Source organism: Spermophilus citellus, assembly GCF_964194105.1.
Source record: "Spermophilus citellus genome assembly, chromosome: 17".
In the NCBI taxonomy this organism is placed as follows: domain Eukaryota; kingdom Metazoa; phylum Chordata; class Mammalia; order Rodentia; family Sciuridae; genus Spermophilus; species Spermophilus citellus.
The window spans coordinates 76,271,330-76,290,466 of record NC_138199.1 but is presented as its reverse complement, the minus strand read 5'-3'; the positions used below and the strand labels follow the sequence as shown (position 1 = coordinate 76,290,466).

General features: G+C 56.2%; 1 protein-coding gene across 1 annotated transcript; it reads left to right on the top strand.

Moving 5' to 3' along the window:
• The first annotated feature begins 1,305 nt into the window (after positions 1-1,305).
• On the top strand, positions 1,306-7,284 carry CBX4 (chromobox 4). The gene is made up of 5 exons (XM_081270510.1): positions 1,306-1,420; positions 1,564-1,607; positions 2,738-2,803; positions 4,791-4,857; positions 5,088-7,284. Exons 1-5 carry the CDS (start codon positions 1,352-1,354, stop codon positions 6,501-6,503), a joined length of 1,662 nt encoding a protein of 553 aa, XP_081126636.1. The 5' UTR covers positions 1,306-1,351; the 3' UTR covers positions 6,504-7,284.
• Positions 7,285-19,137: the final 11,853 nt, after the last annotated feature.

Here is a 19,137-nt window from a genome sequence, read left to right as displayed (position 1 = left end):
GCAGCTCCCCCAACTGGCCGCTGGAACTGCACGCTGGAACGCACTGTCTCGCCAGCCGGCGGAGGTGCTAAACTTCACACTCTGCGACTCCCCAGCGGTGTCCGCAAGGCCTCGACTTGGCTGCCTGTCCGGGACCTGCAGACGCGAATTCATGAGAGACTCCCAATCATTCCATTCACCTCCCCTTCGCGCTAAGCGCTCTTCCCCCAAGCAGTGCCAACCTCTACTCTACCCTCTCCTGCTTTCGAGACTCTTCCCAGGACCCCAAGGCAGGCCTCCCAGGTCTCCACGAAGTTCCCTCCGTTCCCCAGGTAGACCCGGACATGCGCTGAACCCTCTGCCTGTCCTCTCCGCCTCTCGTCCTTCTTGGCGCTGGGGGCTGCTACAATCAGGACATCCCGACCCCGCCTTGCCAATAAGCGGATCAAGAATAAAATGGGAGCCGCTCAGGACCGGGGTGGGATCAGACTCGGAGTCCCTTTCTGGTGAGGTTCTTGACCGCCAGGGCTCCAGGGTCAGCTATTCCTCTGTCCTTTTCAACGTCTCTTTGCACTCAATCCTCAGTCTTCTCCCCGCCCTTTCTCGGCTTCCTAAATGCCTTCGGCCTCGATGGGCGGGGCTACGGGGCGAAGAGGGTGGGAATGCAAGTTGCCCCCGCCCCGATTCCGCCCCCTGCCGGCCGTTCCGTGTGCCTCTGGAGCCGCCATTCAGAGCAATTCAGAGCAACCGTAAACTGCGGTGGATGCTTCCGTGGCCCCCAGCAGGGGTCCCCGAGACGAATACACTGAGAATGAGCGGCTGGGGCGCAGAAGGCCCAGGGCCGAGATTCTGGCTAGGATCGTCGTGATCCAGCTGGCCACCCCCGCCGCCCCAGGCCGACACACCTCTTCTATCCGGCCCCCGCTCCCTCTCTCCAGCTCCCTCTCCCAGCTTGCAGATCCCTCCCCTGCACCTCCCCGGCCTCCTCTCCCCGGCCCCCTCCCGCGCCCTTCCTCCTCCCCGCCGCCCAGGCCCGGGGCCTCCGGTAGGCCAGGCTGCGCCAATCCGCGCCACGGCCCGCCCCCTGACGCCGAGCTGGCCCTGTGAGGCCCCGCCCGCTGACGTCCGGGATTTGCATGAGTTCTTGTGCAGCCGCGGCCCGGGCTCAGTTGTCTGAGCGAGCGCGAGCCGGGAGCCGGGAGGGCGCGGGCAGCGGCGACCAGCCGGGCTTTGCGGGGCGAGCGGCGGTGGAGGCGGCGCAGGCAGCAAGGGCGACAGGGCCCCTCGATCCGGCGGCAGTTGGGCACCGGCGGGAGCCAGCAGCGTCTGCAGCCTTGCCGGCCCCGGCGCCCCGGCGCGCTCCGGCTCGGCCATGGAGCTGCCAGCTGTTGGCGAGCACGTCTTCGCGGTGGAAAGCATCGAGAAGAAGCGGATCCGCAAGGTAGGGCGGCGCGGGGGCGGCGGCGCAGCGGCGCGGGAGCGGCGGCCGGAGCACCCGCGAGAGGCGGGGAGGGGGTGGGGAGGCTGCGGGCCGGAGCCGGGGATCCCGCGGAAGCTGATGGAGTGCTGTCTCTTCCCCCTCAGGGCAGAGTGGAGTATCTGGTGAAATGGAGAGGCTGGTCCCCCAAGTAAGTAGCGGCGGGGGCGGGGGCAGGGGTGTCGAGGCGCGGGGCCCCGGGCTGCCGGACCCGCCGAGCTGGTGGGGTGGTGGGGGAGCGGACGGGAGGCGGGGTGGAGGTGGGGTGGAGGAGGAGGGGGTGGGGAAGTCGGTGGCAGGCACTGGGAAGCCGAGCCGAGCCCGAGCCCGGCGCCCTGTGTTGTGCTCCGCTCTCCGGGAAATGCCATCACTAATTTATGCACTAAAAGGAGCCGGAGGAGCTGGAGAGACGCGGGGCCGAGCCGGGGAGGCCGGCGGAGGGAGGGAGGGCGCAGGCACTGACTGATGTGCAGCAGAAAATGGCTCCTTTCCCCTTTCCCTCCACCGAACGGCTCCATATTGCAAAACCAAAAAAAAAAAAATTAAAAGCAACGAAAATGCAATTGTGTGCCTCCTCCCTCCTAGTGGTGCAGGGAGGGGAAGAAAAAAGGCAGAAAATGTTGGGAACTGTCACTGCAGAGCTTTTGGTGGGGAATTTTTTTCTTTAATTTGAAATGCGAAGGCACCGGATGGAGACACGCGCAGCCACACGCGCGCGCGCACACACATACACACACACACACACACAGAGGCATATTTTTGTGTTGCAGAGTATTTGGGGTTTGCCTGCCCGTGACAGCGAGCTCCAGGGCCGCGAGGGGGTGTGGGGGACCTCTGGGCTGGCGGTTATCGGATTAGGGGTCAAATGCAGAAGGGCTGAAGCCCTCTCGGAAACTCGGGGCTGGGGAGAAGAGGAGGGGGACTTGCGACTTGCATTTCGGCTGCTTTGCACGCAGGGTTCCTGGTGAGCAAAGTGGCTTTGGAACATGTCTGCAGTAACATGCTTAAAATTCTTGACAACTGCAAAATAAACTGCTAGTTTCATTTTCCTTACCCCTCCCTTTTCTTCCTGCCCTTGTGTGTTTATTTTGACTTGGGAGGGGGCAGTGTATCAGGGATCTTGTCAGGCCTGAAGAAATCTATCTTCCACATCCACAGCTAAATAGCTTTTGGTTCATGAAGACAGAGTAGGGCCTTATGTCATTCCCCACCTGGAGGCTGCAAAGCTGGCTCGGTTTTTTTTTTTTTTAAGCCATGTCCCCCTCCCTTTTCCCTTGCAAGATATAACACGTGGGAACCGGAGGAGAACATCCTGGATCCCCGGCTGCTGATTGCCTTCCAGAACAGGTGAGCGTCCCCCAAGCTACCACTGCCTGCCTCTATGACCGTATATGGGAATAGGAAAGTGGGCCATGCCAGCATGGGAAAGAGGGAAAGGGGGAACCCACCCCACAACGGGTCTGGACTGGCAAGGCTGTGGCCTCGGCTCTTCTAACCAATGTCCTTGGTGGTTGCTGCAGCTTGGGAGTGGGGGCAGGGCAGGACTGGGGAAGGCGAGGCATGTGTTTTGGGGAACTGCAAGAAAAGTGTCTGTGGGTGGCCCTGCAACTGACCTGGAGAACTCCTGTGGCCCTTCTCTGGCGACAACCTTGGAGCTCCACCCCCAGAGCCTAGGTGTTGCTTTCCTGCAGCCACTGGCCGCTTGGCACTGGCACCTCAGGGGGCAGCTCCAGAGGAGCTGGCATTGTGAAACTGCTTGGACGTCATGGAACTGAACTTAACCTGTTGGTGGCTGGAGAAAAGTTGGCAAGGCCTGAAACCTCCCCTCACCCCGTTTCACCCCAGCTGGAGATGGCAGTGTTGACTGGAGCTCTGTTCCCTTCACATCCCCCACCAGTCTCTTTGGTGGGGCAGGGTGCCTCATCAGGGCAGAGGAGGTTGACCCAAGGGCATGGGATGGACTTCGATGGTGGTGGAGAGGTGTCCTCTTGGGGGCGGGGGCTCATTCTTCTGCCCACAGATGCTTGTCACTTTGCAGCTGCTGCAGCTGGATTCGCTGCCAGTGGCTGTGGTTCTGTTTGGGGAGGATAGGGGGAAGGGCTCAGAGGGGAGGAGCAGCAGGAACCTCAGAAGCCTGCTGCCTTCCATCCCTCCTCCCCTTTTATTTTGCATTATTTCCTGTGGTGTATTTGGCGCTAAAACTGTAAACTCTAGACCCTTTGAGCAGGCCACCAGCAGGGAAGTTGCTCTCCCGCGACACAGGGGGGCGCCGGGCAGGGATCCTGCCCCGACTCCACCTGGGAGTTCACCACCCTGTAACCATGTCAGCGGCTGATGCCATGTTGCATAATGGGTCCCTGAAGAATTAAAACGCAGGCTGTTGCAATGCCACGCAACATCGGAGTCAGGCCCCTGCCCCGGCCCCAGGGCATGGCAGAACTCCACTGGGTTAGCCCACGGGCAGTGAGGTGGGAGTGATTAATTAGGGTCACTGGAGAACGGTTGTCTGGCCTGGTAATGGGCTATAACTTGGGCAGAACTGTAGAGGGGTGCACTCCTTTCCCACAAAGGGCTGGGCAGTGCCTGGGACGTTTGCTGGCAAGCAGGTCACGCTTTGGCCAGCCTGAAAGTAGAAACCTGGCGACTATGACTCGTGCCACCACCCATGGGCTTTATTAATAATTGGGAATCGATGCAGCGAGGATCCGGTTCCGCGGAGAGGCTGTACTTCTCCGCCCCGCCCCTGCCCCGCCCACTGGCTCAGCGTGGGCGGTGCCCGGCCGGTTCACCAGGTGGCTGAGAACCTGGCCAGACCCTGGCCTCTTCGGCCGTCTCCCGCCCCCAGCCCCTAATTGGCTCATTTGCCGCTGTGTAAACAAGGGCGCAGCCCCTCCCCCTGTTTAGTGCCTGGCCTTTAAGAAAATGAGTCCTCCCTTCTGCCGGCCGCTCGTTATCTGAATCTTAATGAGGTCGTTAGCATCCCCTGCTTCTGCCGAGGTCGGCACATACCTCGTTTGGGCTGTTCACAATCCCTGGATCCCTGCGCCCACTCCACTTTACTCCAACAACCCAACCCCCTTCACGGAGACTGGGGGTGATGGTTTAGAGATATCAGATGGGGAAGCTCTTTACCAAGGACCCTACCTAAAGGCATTGCTGCTGATGGAGGTGCCCAGCCAGCTGCAGAGGTGGTCTTCTGTTTCGAACTCTTTATCCTCTGTGCATCCCCTGTTCACTGCCTACCGGATGGTCGCAAGGCAGGAGGGTGGGCGTCACTGAAGATTTGGGGAGGTGACCCTGAGGCTGATCCTGCGGCTCTCCATTCCCTCCCCAGGGAACGGCAGGAGCAACTGATGGGATATCGCAAGAGAGGGCCAAAGCCCAAGCCACTGGTGGTGCAGGTAAACACTCGCTGCTAGCCCCACCCTCTTCCCAAGACATACGTGGGAGCTGCCTTCAGACCAGGAGGGTGGGGGGATTCCACGAGAGCACCCAAATTGCACTTCCTCTGTCCTTGACCTCCTGTGCCCCAGCCCCTATGACACAGCTGCGGACTGTGGGATTTGGGGCACTACTGATGCTCTTGGTTAGCCTGGGATCTACCATCTACCTCCTCTCGCTTCCCTCTCAGGTACCTACCTTTGCCCGTCGCTCCAATGTCCTGACTGGGCTCCAGGACTCTTCTGCTGATAACCGCACCAAGCTGGAGTTGGGCACGCCAGGAAAGGGCCAGGGGCACCAGTACGAGCTCAACAGCAAGAAGCACCACCAGTACCAGCCTCACAGCAAGGAACGGGCAGGCAAGCCCCCGCCACCAGGCAAGAGTGGAAAGTATTACTATCAGCTCAATAGCAAGAAGCACCACCCCTACCAGCCGGACCCCAAGATGTATGACCTGCAGTACCAGGGCGGCCACAAGGAGGCGCCGAGTCCCACCTGCCCAGACCTGGGCGCCAAGAGCCACCCACCGGACAAGTGGGCCCACGGCGCATCAGCCAAGAGCTACCTAGGGGCAGTGAAGCCCCTGGCCGGAGCGGCTGGGGCTCCAGGCAAAGGCTCTGAGAAGGGCCCTCCCAACGGGATGACACCGGCTCCCAAAGAAGCGGTGACAGGCAACGGGATTGGGGGCAAGATGAAGATCGTCAAGAACAAGAACAAGAACGGTCGCATTGTGATCGTCATGAGCAAGTACATGGAGAATGGCATGCAGGCGGTGAAGATCAAGTCTGGCGAGGCAGCAGAGGGCGAAGCACGCTCCCCTAGTCACAAGAAGCGTGCCACCGAGGAGCGCCACCCCCCGGCCGACAGGACTTTTAAAAAGTCGACCAGTGGTGCCGAGGAAAAGAAGGCGGAAGTGCCCTTCAAGAGGAGGGAAGAGGAGGCACCAGGGCCTGGGGACCCGCAGCCCCAGGACGCCAGCTCCCGCAAGCTCTCCCCAACCAAGGAAGCCTTTGGAGAGCAGCCCCTGCAGCTCACCACCAAGCCGGACCTGCTCACCTGGGACACGACCCGAAGTACGCACCCACCCCCCCACCACCACCATCACCACCACCACCACCATCACCACCACGCTGTGGGCCTCAATCTCTCCCATGCACGCAAGCGCTGCCTCTCTGAGACCCACGGTGAGCGCGAGCCCTGCAAGAAGCGGCTGACAGCACGCAGCATCAGCACGCCCACCTGCCTGGGGGGCAGCCCTGCCGCGGAGCGCCCCGCTGATGTGCCGCCTGCAGCCACACTCCCGCAGCCAGAGGTCATCCTGCTGGACTCGGACCTGGACGAGCCCATAGACTTGCGCTGCGTCAAGACGCGTAGTGAGGCCGGGGAACCACCCAGCTCCCTCCAGGTGAAGCCCGAGATGCCCTCCACCACAGCAGCACCGGCAGTGCTAGCGACAGCGACAGCGGCAGAGAAGCCTTCCGCTGAGGCCCAGGACGAGCCTGCAGAGCCGCTGAGCGAGTTCAAGCCCTTCTTTGGAAATATAATTATCACTGACGTCACCGCGAACTGCCTCACCGTCACGTTCAAAGAATACGTGACCGTGTAGCTGCAGGACATCTGCAAGGGACGCGTTTCCACACGTGCACTTGCCGCCTCATCAGGGCTCCCCTCTGGGCTGCAGGAGGTGCCAGTGGCCCCAACTTGAGGACACCCAAGCATCCACGTCCCCCTGCACGGCTGTGGGATCCCTGTGGAGGCGCCTCCAACGGCCTGTCTCCTTCCACGCGGTGCCTGCGGTCTCGCCGCCGCCACTTGTCCCTTCCCCACTTGAGACGAGAGCCGCGCCCTCCCCATGGACCTCCGGAACTGACAGGGCAGCCGCGCAGCGGTTTCAGAGTTATAGTATTATATTTTAACCGTGCTAACTTGTCGAGTGCTGACTCTACTCCCGTTTGTACGTGGTGTTATTATTGAAATGTATTGTTTGAGCTCAAAAGGCCCGACCACCCCCATTCGGGCTGATATATATATATATATATATATTTATTTGTAGGTATTTATATATTGAAATATAAAAACCTAGATTTATGGAGTTTTCCCTAGATCATGTTATATTCTATATCAGACAAACTATTTTCTGTTGACCTTTCTTGCCCTTCATTCAGTATTTCTGTTGATTTCATTTCCTCCCTCCAGGAACTGCAATACCAGGAACCTTGGTATATATTTTTTGATACTGTACACATGGATGTGTTGTTTCTATGTGCAAAAAAAAAAAAAAAAAAAGTTTGTTAAAAGGCTAAACGAGCTCTCTAGAACCTGCTGCTACTAGAAATGTCTAAACTATAAGCTTCCAATTATTACCTGCTTGAATGTAAATATTAAATGGAGATGTTGAAGGTGCATTTTTGTAGTTTTGAGGGGATGTCCAAGGTTGGGGGAAGCGGCTGGGCCTTAGTCTGGGAAGGAAACTGTCCAGTCCTGCGCTAAACCTTTGAACTATCAGAACGGACTAGTTTCGCTGCAGTGCTGCTGGCCCAGGATCCTGACCCCATTCCTGGGGAAGCAGGCGCTCAACTGGAAAGGGGAATTCCTGCCGGGGTATGCCAGAGCTATCCCTGTTCCCAGGACTTTCTGGCCGGCGGTTCCCCAGGAGCTGAGTAGCAGAGAAGGGGATGCAGCGGTGAGCGGCACGGGTGGGGCCAGCCCCTGTGCCATGCCTGCGGGCAACTGTTGACCTTTGTCCCCCAGAAACCCCTGGGGCGCCACATACCCAGCCGCAGCCGCAGGCCCAGACCGGCCAGCAATATTGTCTGTTAGTACTCCCCACTGGTAGGGCAGGTTTCGCGGGGAGGGAGCCTTACCCTCTCACTCCACTGGCATGGTCCGCCACACCGAGGAAGCCGCTGAGACTTCCTCTGCCAGGCTCTGTCCCCGAAACCACCAGGCCAGAGCCCCGACTGCAGACGAGCGAGCGAGCGCTGCCTCGGAGGGGGCGGGGGGGGGCTTCCTGCGGGATGGATGGGGGGGTGGTCGGGGACCAGGCGAGCAGGGCCTGCCACCCCAGTGCCTTAGTGAGCGGAGTGAGCTGGCACTCGTCTCCCATCCCCCTTGGGTGGCAAGGCCGAGGCGCTTGACGTCGCGAGGAAGGAAGGGGTTAAGGTCCCTGAGGGGGCGAAGGGTGCGGCTCGGCTGGCCGGGAAGCCGCGACCCGGGAATGCGGCGGTGGTGGCCGATTTTCTGCAGACACAGCGATCTTGCTCCTGGTCGGGATGCCCGGCAAGGCCGGGGACCGGGGGCCTGGTGGGCGAGGGGCTGCTCCGGGCCTCCAAGAAACCCCGTCGTCCCCCCTGGGACCGAGCGGGTGCGGGGAACCAAGGCTGAAGAAAACGTGCTTCCGAATGCAGGGTGGGGGGCGAGGTGGTAGAGGGGCAGAGTTGAGAAGGCAGGGGAGGAGATGGAGAGGAAGGCTGGGAGGGCGGGAGCCTGGATGCGCAGAGAGTGGCCAGTGTTGGCTGCAGGCCACCAGCGACTAGGGGTGGGGGAGGGGTGCCCAGGGGGGGAGGGGAGGAGGGAAGGGAAGCGCTTAAAAAAAAAAAAACCCTCAGGAGTTTCTAGCCCTGGCTTTTGTGGATTGTCCCTCCCACCACCCCCATCACCCCAAGCCCCCTTTGGAGTGAGTTAAACACCCCTCCCCCTCTGTGTAATGAAGGCCCTTTGCCACCCTGCGAGTGGAGGAGGGCGATCAGTTGCTGGCAAACTGCCTGCTCCACACTAGAATTGGGCCTGTCCTTCACTGGCTGGTACACAAAGGCCCATGCCAGGCAGGGACCTGGACTCCCTGTTCTTCAGCTGAGGAGAACTGAAACCTCCAGAATGTGAGGCAGCCCCTGTGCAAGTCTGCACAGTCGCCCTGGGGAGTGAGCCTGGCCCTGGGGGGTGACCTGTGCTGGACTAGGCATAGGGGAGGGGAGGTGGAGGATGGCACCTCCTGAGGGCAGGGAAAACAGCAGTTCTCCACCATTCCTGAAAAGAAGGCCTACTAGTGGCCTGAGACCTGGAAACCAGCCTGGTAGCAGGGCCTTTGGGGGTCGTCCTGGGCAGAGCCTGGAGTTGGAGGTGAGGTGACAGACAATGCAGCAGAGGCCATGCATCATCCAGAGCAGCTGCTGAGGTGGGGGTGAGCAGCCTGCTGCCCTAGAACACCCCCTCCCAAAAGAGACAGGAGCTGTGGTTTTACTGAGGTCCTCAGATATGTCAGGCGGCATTTGAACATCTTGTCCTGTTCATTCCCCCGGGGGGGGGGGGGGGGGGGCACTGAGCTTCCCCATGGGAGGAGTCTGAGGTCCTGATGGACAGACAGCTTGTCCAGGGTGCAGAAATAAGGTCATGGGCCCAAGCACTGGGACAAGAGAGTTTGTCTTCAAGGGCCTTTGAGATGGGAGGATCCACAAGCCCTAGCTCTCCTGGGTGTAGACAGCTCATGCGGGGGCACTTCACAAGCAAAGGGTCATAAACCCTGTCTTTGAGCCCAAGTTCAGGTAAGAGAAGAAAGGCAGTGAGTAGATGTCTTATCCCTGCACATTGGAACCCAAATTTCTTTGTTTTTTCTCCAAATGACCTTAATTTGGGGCTGAGCCTCTGGCATAGAGTCTAGAGCTGCCCTAGTACAAATGTACCCACCCTCCAGAGCCAGCCCCTCCAGCACCAGCCTATCCCTGATGGCAGCTCTAGGCTCCTTGTAGCCTGCCCCCTCTCCAGCTTGCTTTCAAAAGAGCCATTGAGGGCTGGGGATGTGGCTCAAGTGGTAGCACGCTCGCCTGGCATGCGTGCAACCCGGGTTCCATCCTCAGCACCACATACAAACAAATGTTGTGTCCGCCGAAAACTAAAAAATAAATATTAAAATTCTCTCTCTCTCTCTCTCTCTCTCTCTTTAAAAAAAAAAAAAAAAAAAAGAGCCATTGAGCCCTTCAGTGTCATTCCTGGACACCCCTGGAGGTGAGGTGGGTGGAGATCCACAATCCAGGGTGCTTTGTACACTAAGCAAATAAAAACTTAGGATGCCCAGTGAAGTTTGACTTTCAAATGTATAATCATGATTTTTAGTCTATGTAAGTCCCATAACATATTTGAGAAATACTTCTACTAAAAAAAGAAAAAGAATGCATTGTTTAGGTGAAGTTCAAAGGTAGCCAGACATCCTGAATTTTGTCTTGAGACTCTGTTTTGATCCTGAATTGTCAGTCCCTGCCCACTGGGACATTTTAGTCCAACAGAAGAGAGAGGACATAGAAAGCTGAAAATCACCTACCTGTAAGTCTGGCTATGTAGTCAAATAAAATACAGCAGTCGCTGGGTGACCTGGAGCACTGACCTGTGATTTAGTGTTGGGGGGGATTGGAGTTCTCTGGGCATGTGACACATTGAAACAAAGAGGTGGGGGGAGGCCAGAATGGACTCTGTCTTTTAGCATACTTTGGGCTCCCAAATTGAATCTCCTCTCCACTCCCAGCTACACCAAACAGGAAACTTCTAGAACGTACAAGGAAGACATCTGGTTGTGGTGCCCACTCCCCTTTCCAGAAATCTTTATCATTCTTTTTTTTTTTTTTTTTTTTTTTTAGAGTCATGGCACTATTTTTTTTTAAAGAGAGAGAGAGAGAAATTTTTTTAAATATTTATTTTTTAGTTCTCGGCAGATACAACATCTTTGTTTTTTGTATGTGGTGCTGAGGATCGAACCCAGGCCGCACACATGCCAGGCGAGCGCGCTACCGCAAGAGCCACATCCCCAGCCCATCTTTATCATTCTTATGCCTGTGTTTTTGGTTCCCTTGAAAACAGTCAAGATGAACCAAGTCAGGAGATACCCTGGAGCCCTTCTGGAAAACTCCCTACATAAACACACAGGTTATTATTATTATTTTTTTTAAATTAAACATGACAAGTCAGATGCAAATGTCTTCCATGGACTTCTGGCCTTCAGCCTTGGCTAGACCAAGGGACAGATGCACAGTGGTGTTTACCTCCAAATGACCATCCTGGCCACCACCCTTCTCTGCCCCGTCCTTGCTGGGTGGATTGTCTATGTCCCTGGGACCTCAGCCTCGGCCTCTCCTTGAATGGCTGGGCATGGCTTTGAGACAGGACAGCCTGCACTGGAACAAAACCAGATCCTCATGCTTTTTGAAACCAGCTTATTCTGTGTTCTGTTTGCTGCTCTTCGGAGAAGGTGAGGACTCTGAGGAGGAGATCCTTGGAAGGCTGTTATTCTTGGATACAAGTGCCTACTTCCTGTAGCCTCTGGTTCAGAAATCCACCCCTCCCCCACACTTCCCCCTCCTTGCCTCTTTCCTTCGCAGCTAATGATAATAGTTAACATTGATTGAGTGCGTATTATGTGCCAGGCACTTTAGGGGAATTATCTCATTTAATTCTCTCAGCTCTAGGAGGCAGTTCTCTTGGTGGCAAAATGAAGGTGTGGTGGCTAACCCTGCCCCAGGTCAAAGACAAGTTAAAGGGGAGACAGGAGTTCACAGTTAGCAATGTCTGTCTCCAGGGGACCTGCTCTCAGTTTCCAGGATTTGGTGGGGGTGGGCCCTCTCCCTGAGGCTGCTCTAAATCCTCAAAGCCTCTACAGGGGCCTGCCCCAGGAACTGCTGCAGTACTTGCAGATCCGCCCCACTTGTCCCCACTCCTGGCTGTCAGTCAGTGGCGCACTGCAGCGCACTTATTCCCCCTGGCCTGACCCTGAGCTCCTGGGAGGGCAGGGGCATGTTGGGGGCATCTTTGCCCTCCCAGAGCTGTGCACAGTCCCTCAGTAGAGACCTGGGGATCTGATATCTTGTGTGCACATCTGTGCATCTGTGTACCAAGTAGGTGGGGTGTGTGTGTGTGTGTGTGTGTGTGTGTGTGTGTGTGTGTGCGTGCAGGGCTTTCCGGCTCCAGCACTCAGGCATCATCCACAAACCAGGGGCCTGGCACTGCCCCAGGATCCCAGTGTTCAGGTGGCTGAGCTCCCTGAGACCAGGAGGCTGTTCTCCCCGACAAGGGCAGAGAGCAGACATGTGGCTCACCTGATCTGGGGTCCTGCACCCCTCATTCCTCACCTGATCTGTTTGTGGGAATTTCAAGAGACTCTAGTTAATTCTGTAGTAATTGGATGGAGGGAAACGGACCCTAAGGATAATCCTGGTGTTAGGAATCCCTCTGTCCCTCTGTCCAGGAAGACAGAGTTTCTGTGTTTAGCAGGTGAAATGTATTCCACATTTCCTGATGGGAGGGCACTGCCTCGGCCCCCAGACACAGTTTTCCTGTGTGGCTTAAGATGGGAGAGATGCTGGCATGCATGTGGCCCAACACACACACACACACACACACACACACACACACACACTTTTTTTCTTGGATTTGGTCTTGACACGAGCTGTGTAGATAGCCAGACACATGGGAAGAGCCCACTCAGTATGGGCTGTGATTACTTCTCTTGTCTGCAGGTTTTCAAATCTAGGCAGGGGCAGAGGGCTGGTGAAAGAAAGGATGTTCCCGGCGTGTGTCTCTGTGTGTGCATTTAGGGCTGCCACCGCCTGGGCTGGTGGGAACACCTCTCACTTACTGCCTGAGTGAAGTGCCAGGAATTTAATATTGCCAATAACTGGCCACAGATCCTTTCAGCCTACACCAGGTGTCCTGTAAACCTCCCAGGATTTCCTCTCTTTCCTGTTTCATCTGAGAAATTCTTCACTAATTCCACGGTATCTGGTTTCTCATTGTTTCTCTCTGCCTTAGACAGCCTGCTGGGGTAGGTTTTGGAAAGGTGTGCTTAGTGCTCCGGGGCCTTCCAAAGTGACACTGGCTACATACTCACTCCTGTCACCATCCAAAGAAACCTCTTCAAAGTGTCTGCATGATCCTCAGGACCCTGTTGGTCACAGCATCCTGGGGAAATGAGCAAAAACCTATCCCACAGTCTGATAATGGTCTTGGGAGGTACTTGCACTCTGGCAAAGCTCTTCCAAACCCAGAAGAGCAGGACAATCATGGATATAATGCTGCAATTAAGTGAAGGTCACAAAATAATGGTGTGCCATCCATGCTTTGTTAGGATGTGGGCTGTGGGGAGTTGAAGGGACAATGCAGGCTGTGGGAGGAGGTCTGAGTCCCTGGAGGAGGTGGGGTGACCTAGGAAAGTTGGGGGTGGGGAGAAAAGAGATCGGCCAGCAAATCCTTCCTATGGACAGCAGAAGAGAGAAACCTGATGGCCATTTCCTGCTTTGTTTATAGTCTCCCCAAACCTCCCAGCAGCTCAGGGAGGGAGAGGAAGGAGCCAGCGGTGCGGGCGGAGGCTCCCTCAGCCTTTCATGCGTCTTCCCACCGTCTCCTCTCCTGGCACTGAAAATTATTTATGTTTGCAAATTGCTTTTGACTCACATGAGTTATTCCTCTTGCCTGCCAACAGGTCTGGGGATGGGAGTTATCGAGCTGCAAGCTGAGAATCCAAGGGAGACAGATGAAGGAGCAGCGGAGTGGAAGTCCTGAGCCTTGGGAATCGGTCGCTGCCCTGCCGCTGCTCTGGCCATTACCGTCCCTGCCTGGGCCTGGGGCTGCTCATCTGCAAAACCAGAAGGCTCTCCCTGCTTCGTGGCTCTCATGTCCCCAGTGCCTGTGTCACTCAAAGAGGCACAGCAGAGGTTGGCACTGCCTCCTGGCTGCTCCCCAGCCTGCACCCCGCAAACCCTGCTGCCAAGGAGCTGGGGGCTGGTGAGGGCTGCCCAGCCCTGGTCCAGGAGGAAGAAGGCCCAGAGTGGCCAGGGTTGTCGCTCCTCTTCTTTGTCTTCTCCTTCAGGTGGTCCTCACTGATGCCTCATTCCGTAGATGAAAGCCAATGTCTGTGGAGGAACCGGAAGGGCGGAAAGTCCCTGGGCTGGTCCCGGGAGGGAAACACACACAAACACAGGAGGGCGGATGGAGCCACCTGTGCCTCTGTGGGGAGAGGGCTGGCCCTTGGTGGTGGCATCCTGGGCTCCTGGAAGTTCAGCGGGAAGGGCATCGTGGGGTTTCTATCCCAAGTCCTAGGAAAACTGAGCCCCCCGAAAGCAAAGCCACCTCAAGGTGGATGACTGACGCCATGCCGCAGGCCGCTCTCTGTGCATGAGTGGGCACCTGGGTCCCAGCCAGGAGCAGTGCTTACCAGGGCGCCCACTATAAAACTGGCTCTATTAGTAGGAGAGATGACCATATAATTCGGAGTCCCATGCCATGGGCGAGAGTGAGTGACCACGTGTGGCTGGTGGAGGGCCCTGGTCTGGCTTCTATTCTCTTGACTGTGGTTTGGGGCCTCCTCCAGGGAGCAGACGTGAGGGTCTGGGCTGCCTCCAATCCACTGACCACCAAGTGGAAACGAAGGCCCCTGTGGGTCCAGGTCTCTGAGGTGACGAAAAACCTGCTGACCTCAGAGCTTTGTGCTGGCTCCACCTTGGCAGAAAGACAGTATTTGCTCAGCTCTGGCCAAGCCACAGTGAGCCTCAGCTGTGGGTCTAGAGGGGAGTTTGGGGTCTGTGCACCCTCCCGAGGGAGAGGGCTTATGGGTGGGATGGAAGATGCTGGAGAACGCAGACAGGAGCTTTCCTGCACAGTACCTTTCCCCTGAAGCCTGGGCCTAGAGATGAGGTCCTGGTGTGGGAGACCCCACTAGGGCAGAGGTGATGCTCTCAAGGTCATGTCCTCAGAGGACACTCTTCTGAGGTCTCTTTGGCACCTTCCAGGAAAGGAATTATGCCAGGGTGCATCTGGTAGGACAGCTACCTGTGGGTTAGCTGCAGGGGGGTCCAGGGGCTCTTGCACTTGGGGGCAATTCAGTGATTTAGAGAGAGAGTGGGAAGGGGTCAGATGAGACCCCAAAGAAGGGAGGAGGCAGAGGACAGGGACAAGGAAGGGAGTGTGATCTAACAGAGACATAAAAGCAGGTGAGGAGAGAGACCAAAAAAGATAGGTCAGGAGATAGAGAGCCAAACCCGACTGGAAGAAATGGAGGATTAAACGCTGTCAGAGCCTGGTGCAGTGGCACACCTGTAATACCAGTGGTTCAGGAGGTTAAGGCAGGAGGATAGTGAGTTCAAAGCCAGCCTCAGCAATGGCGAGGGTCTTAGCAACTCAGCAAGACCCTGCCTCTAAATAAAATATAAAAAGGAGCTGGGGATGTGGCTCGATGGTTAAGTGCCCCTGGGTTCAATTCCTGGTCCCCTCCCCTCCAAAAAAAAAAAAAAAAAAAAAAAGTTGGAAGAGATCAAAGCAAACATTACCACTGACCGTCCTGGGACTCCTGATACCATGCACTGAGAAGATAATGGCCCCACAATGGGATTCCTGCCAAAAATGCAGAGCCGGATGCAGGGTATGGTGGCACATGTCTGCAATCCCACCAACTCAGAGGTTGAGGCCGGGGAAGCAGGGCTCAGGGTGTAGCTCAGTAATAGAGCCCCTATACCAAAAATACCCAGTGCAAAACAAAACAAAATGCAGAGCCTGAAGTGACCATGAAGAAATGTCAAATGTGTGCTCTTCAAATGTCAAGGAGCACAGAAAGAGGCTGAGAATCTGCCCCTGTGTCAAGGAGTCTAGAGAGAAGATGCTGGGTACCATTCATCGCCCTGGGTTGACTCTTGGAACAGGGGTGGGGGGCTAGTTATGAGGAGCATTATTGAGGAAATGGGCAAAAGTTCTAAAAGTGCTGTGGGTGAGAAAACCACATTGGATGGACGTAGAAGGCCTGATCCTGAGAACTGTACTGTGTGTAAGAAGGTATTTGTTCCTGGGACAACAGTTTCCTAAAGTATTTATGTGTGAAAGGGAACAAGGTCTCCAACTTACTCTGAAATAGTTCAGGAAAAACAGTATGGGGAAAATATAGAGAGAGAATGATGATATGGACAGGGCCAGTGTAAACCACCGCAGACTCTAAAGAGCACATGCAAGTGTCCTTATCAACCCTGCAACTTTTCTATAAATTGGCAAAAAAAAAAAAAAAAAAAAAAAGCTGAATTGGGATTTTAAAAGAGGTCCTTGGAGCTGCCCTGTGGGGTTGGAGTTAGGTGCCAGCCCTGGAGCCTCCTGGGTGGATCTGGGAAGGACCTCAAGAGCCTGCTCAGGTGGGCAAAGCCCAGAGCCTAGAACTCTGGCAGCTGTGCATAGGTGGGTTCAGCTGAACAGCTCTGTGCGCACTCGCAAACTCTAATCTGTACTCTGACACAGAGGAATGGGGGTCCCAGAGGGTGGGGGCAAAGGAGCCCTGACGACCCCCTCTTTAGCCTGTCCCTCCCACCACCACACTGGAAGCCCAGTCTTACCCTTTTGCCAAGGAAGGATGTGGCAGGAACCCAAGGACTGGTGAGCTGGGCAAGCCTGGCTGCATGTTCTAGCTTCTCTGCCCTTACCAGTTCTGTGCCCTGGGGCCAGTGGGGGTGGCCCCAGAGCTCCCCTTCTTCAGCCTCCACCCTGCCTTTTTTTTTTTTGGTACTGTGCATTGAACTCAGGGGCTCCCCACCGCTGAGCTACATGCCCAGCCATCTTTATTCATTTATTTACCTTTTTTAGATAGGCTGGCCTCAAACTTGTGATCCTCCTGCCTCCGTCTCCCAAGTTGCTAGGACAACAGGCATGCGCCGCTCGCTACCTGCGCCTGGCTCATTCTTGCTGTCTTCTCCACACTAACTGCTGAGAGAAGCCACCCCTGACCATTTGTCCAAAGCAAACTCTTATTACCCTGTTTTTCTTCTTAAGGAGCCAGAGTCAACTGAAATGATTTTGTTTACTTGTCTGCTTCCCCAGCAGAAAGTAAGCACGAAGAGAACAAGTCCTCAGGGTGCCGTTCTCAGCAACAAGCTGCTCAGGTGCCGTTCTCAGCAACCGGAACTTGATGGGTGCTCCAGAGGCACTTGATGATGGAGGGAAAGGAGAGAGGGAGGAAGGAAGGGAAAGGGACGGCGGGAGGAGAAAGGGAGGAACTCCCTGACTCTCTCACCAGTAAATGGAGACGATAATTCCCAGTGCAGAGCCTGATGGAGGTGGGCTGAAGAACACCCCACGGAGGCAGCGTGGGCCAGGAGTGATGGGCGGTGAGGGGCAGCCAGGACCACGATGGCCAAGCCTGCCTCAGCCCTTTCCAGGGCTGGTGCCGCCAGCAGCCCCCTGCTTGGCGATTCAGTCATTAGCCTGGCTACCCGGCGGTCGGTCATTTTTACCTCATCTGGGAAGGACAGATTAGAGAGTGTGAACCGTTTTGTTGTGATGGGGATGAGTGTGGTGCCCAGAGATACTCAGTCACACACCTGGTGAAGAAATTCTAAAACTGAGCAGCCCTGGCCTGCAGCTCGCCCTCCTCAGGCTGGCCGCTGGGTCTCCAGGCTGATGGTGGGCCTCTCTGTTCCCTGCCTGCCTCCTGGAATGGGAAGACCAAGATGAACAGGCACAGTGGGAGAGCTGCCAGGCCAGCTCAGGTGCTGAGGGGCCAAGTCACTCCGGTGGTTTGGGTCAGGGTGGCTCACAGTTTGGTTTGTCCCTGGTACACGTAGCACTTTGGAATCACTGGACAGTCCCCCTTCTGGGCCTGCCCTTGGTCTCCCTGGGAAGCTGGTATTAGGAGGGCTGCAGCACACCAAGCTTGCTAGAGGGGACATCTCCAATGAAACTGGTCCCTTCCCCAACTCAATTATGACCCAAGGGGAAAAGCATATTGAAACTCTGCCCAGGAATTCACCAGAGGTGCAAGAGAGAGACTTCGAGACAACGCTCACTCAGTCCCTGCACCACCCTCCACTGCTGGAGGGTCGGAAGGTCTAAAGCCACACGTAGGTCACATGCTAGCCATTTTCACCCACCAACTCTTGGGTGTCAGCCAGTAAGAACCATTATCAACACTGGAAACACCAGAGGTGGTCTGGGCTTCTCTGCCCACTGCCACATCGGATTCAGCAGGGTCCCCTGCAGGCGAATCACCTCTTTGTGTGGCCCATCCTTGTGCAGCAGGTGTGGAATTGTCATGCTGAGCAGGTTGCTGACAAAGGAAGACAGTGACTTGTGTCCTGATTTCCTGTCCTCAAGATGAGAGTGGCCAATGGACCTACAAATACTGCTTTCCAGGGAAGCCCTTCCTGCACCTGGCAGGCTCGGGGGCCTGGTGGTGGGTTCTGCTGCTGCAAGAAAACCCGTCGCTCTTCCCCAGCCTCTGGAAGCCCACAGTGGAAGAGCTGTCCTCTGCTCTGCACATCGAAGAATGAGGGTGCCCCCTTCAGCAGCCACCACACGATTCTCATCCTTCATCAGTCCCCACAGCCAGACTTTGGTGCAAAAGAGCTCTGAGTCGGCAGGGGGCGGGGTCAGATGCCCAGTTCACCTCACAAGGGTGAAGAGCTTCTGCCAAGCAACTGGAATGTGTCCAGGACTCCAGACCAAGGCTGTGCACTGGGATTCCCTGCAGGGATCCCTGGCCTGCCTCCCCACTCAGGGCACCTCTCTCCCTCAGAGACTGCGGACCAAAGGCCTCCCTCTCACCAGCAGGGGCTCCTTTCCCAGCACAGCCAGGCACAAGGTGTGGGAGGCCTGGGTAAATATTGATTGAATGAATGAGTTCTGTTGACAAGGTCTCTGTCCCAGCAGCTGCCTCAGGAAAGAGGAGAAACCCTGGGGGATCCTGACCACCGGAGGCTGATCTGGCCAGGGCTCCTGCACACGCCTGCTCAGGGGCCGTCCATCATTTTCCTTTGGTGGGTCTCATTTTCCTCCTGCTCTCTCTCTCCATGTCTGTGCCTTGTTGTTGAGCTTGGTCTTTATTCTTTACTCTCCATTCATTTATGAAATCAAGATTGCTTTTGTCACAGCTTGTAGGGTGTTGTGTTCTCTGTCTCTGATGATCACCGTCATCGGCTTGAATTTAGGAGACCCCAGAGTAGCACCAGCCCCTGGATCTGCACCAATGCCTGGGGTTCCTCTGCCCTCTTCCTCATGCTCAGCCACATGTGCAGCCTGCTCACGGAGCCAGCCGTGGTGCAAGAGTCCTTACAGGCGTTCTCTTGCGATAACTTGAAGTTGTGTGTATCACTGCTCCACCCCTGAGGAAATGGATGCTTTGAGAGGTCAAGTAGCTGGTCTGGGGGTTACACAAGCGTGAATGGTGGAGCTGGGCTTTAGGCCATAGTGCCATGTCACTGCCATCACAAGTCTGGATGGGAAGAGTGTGCCGG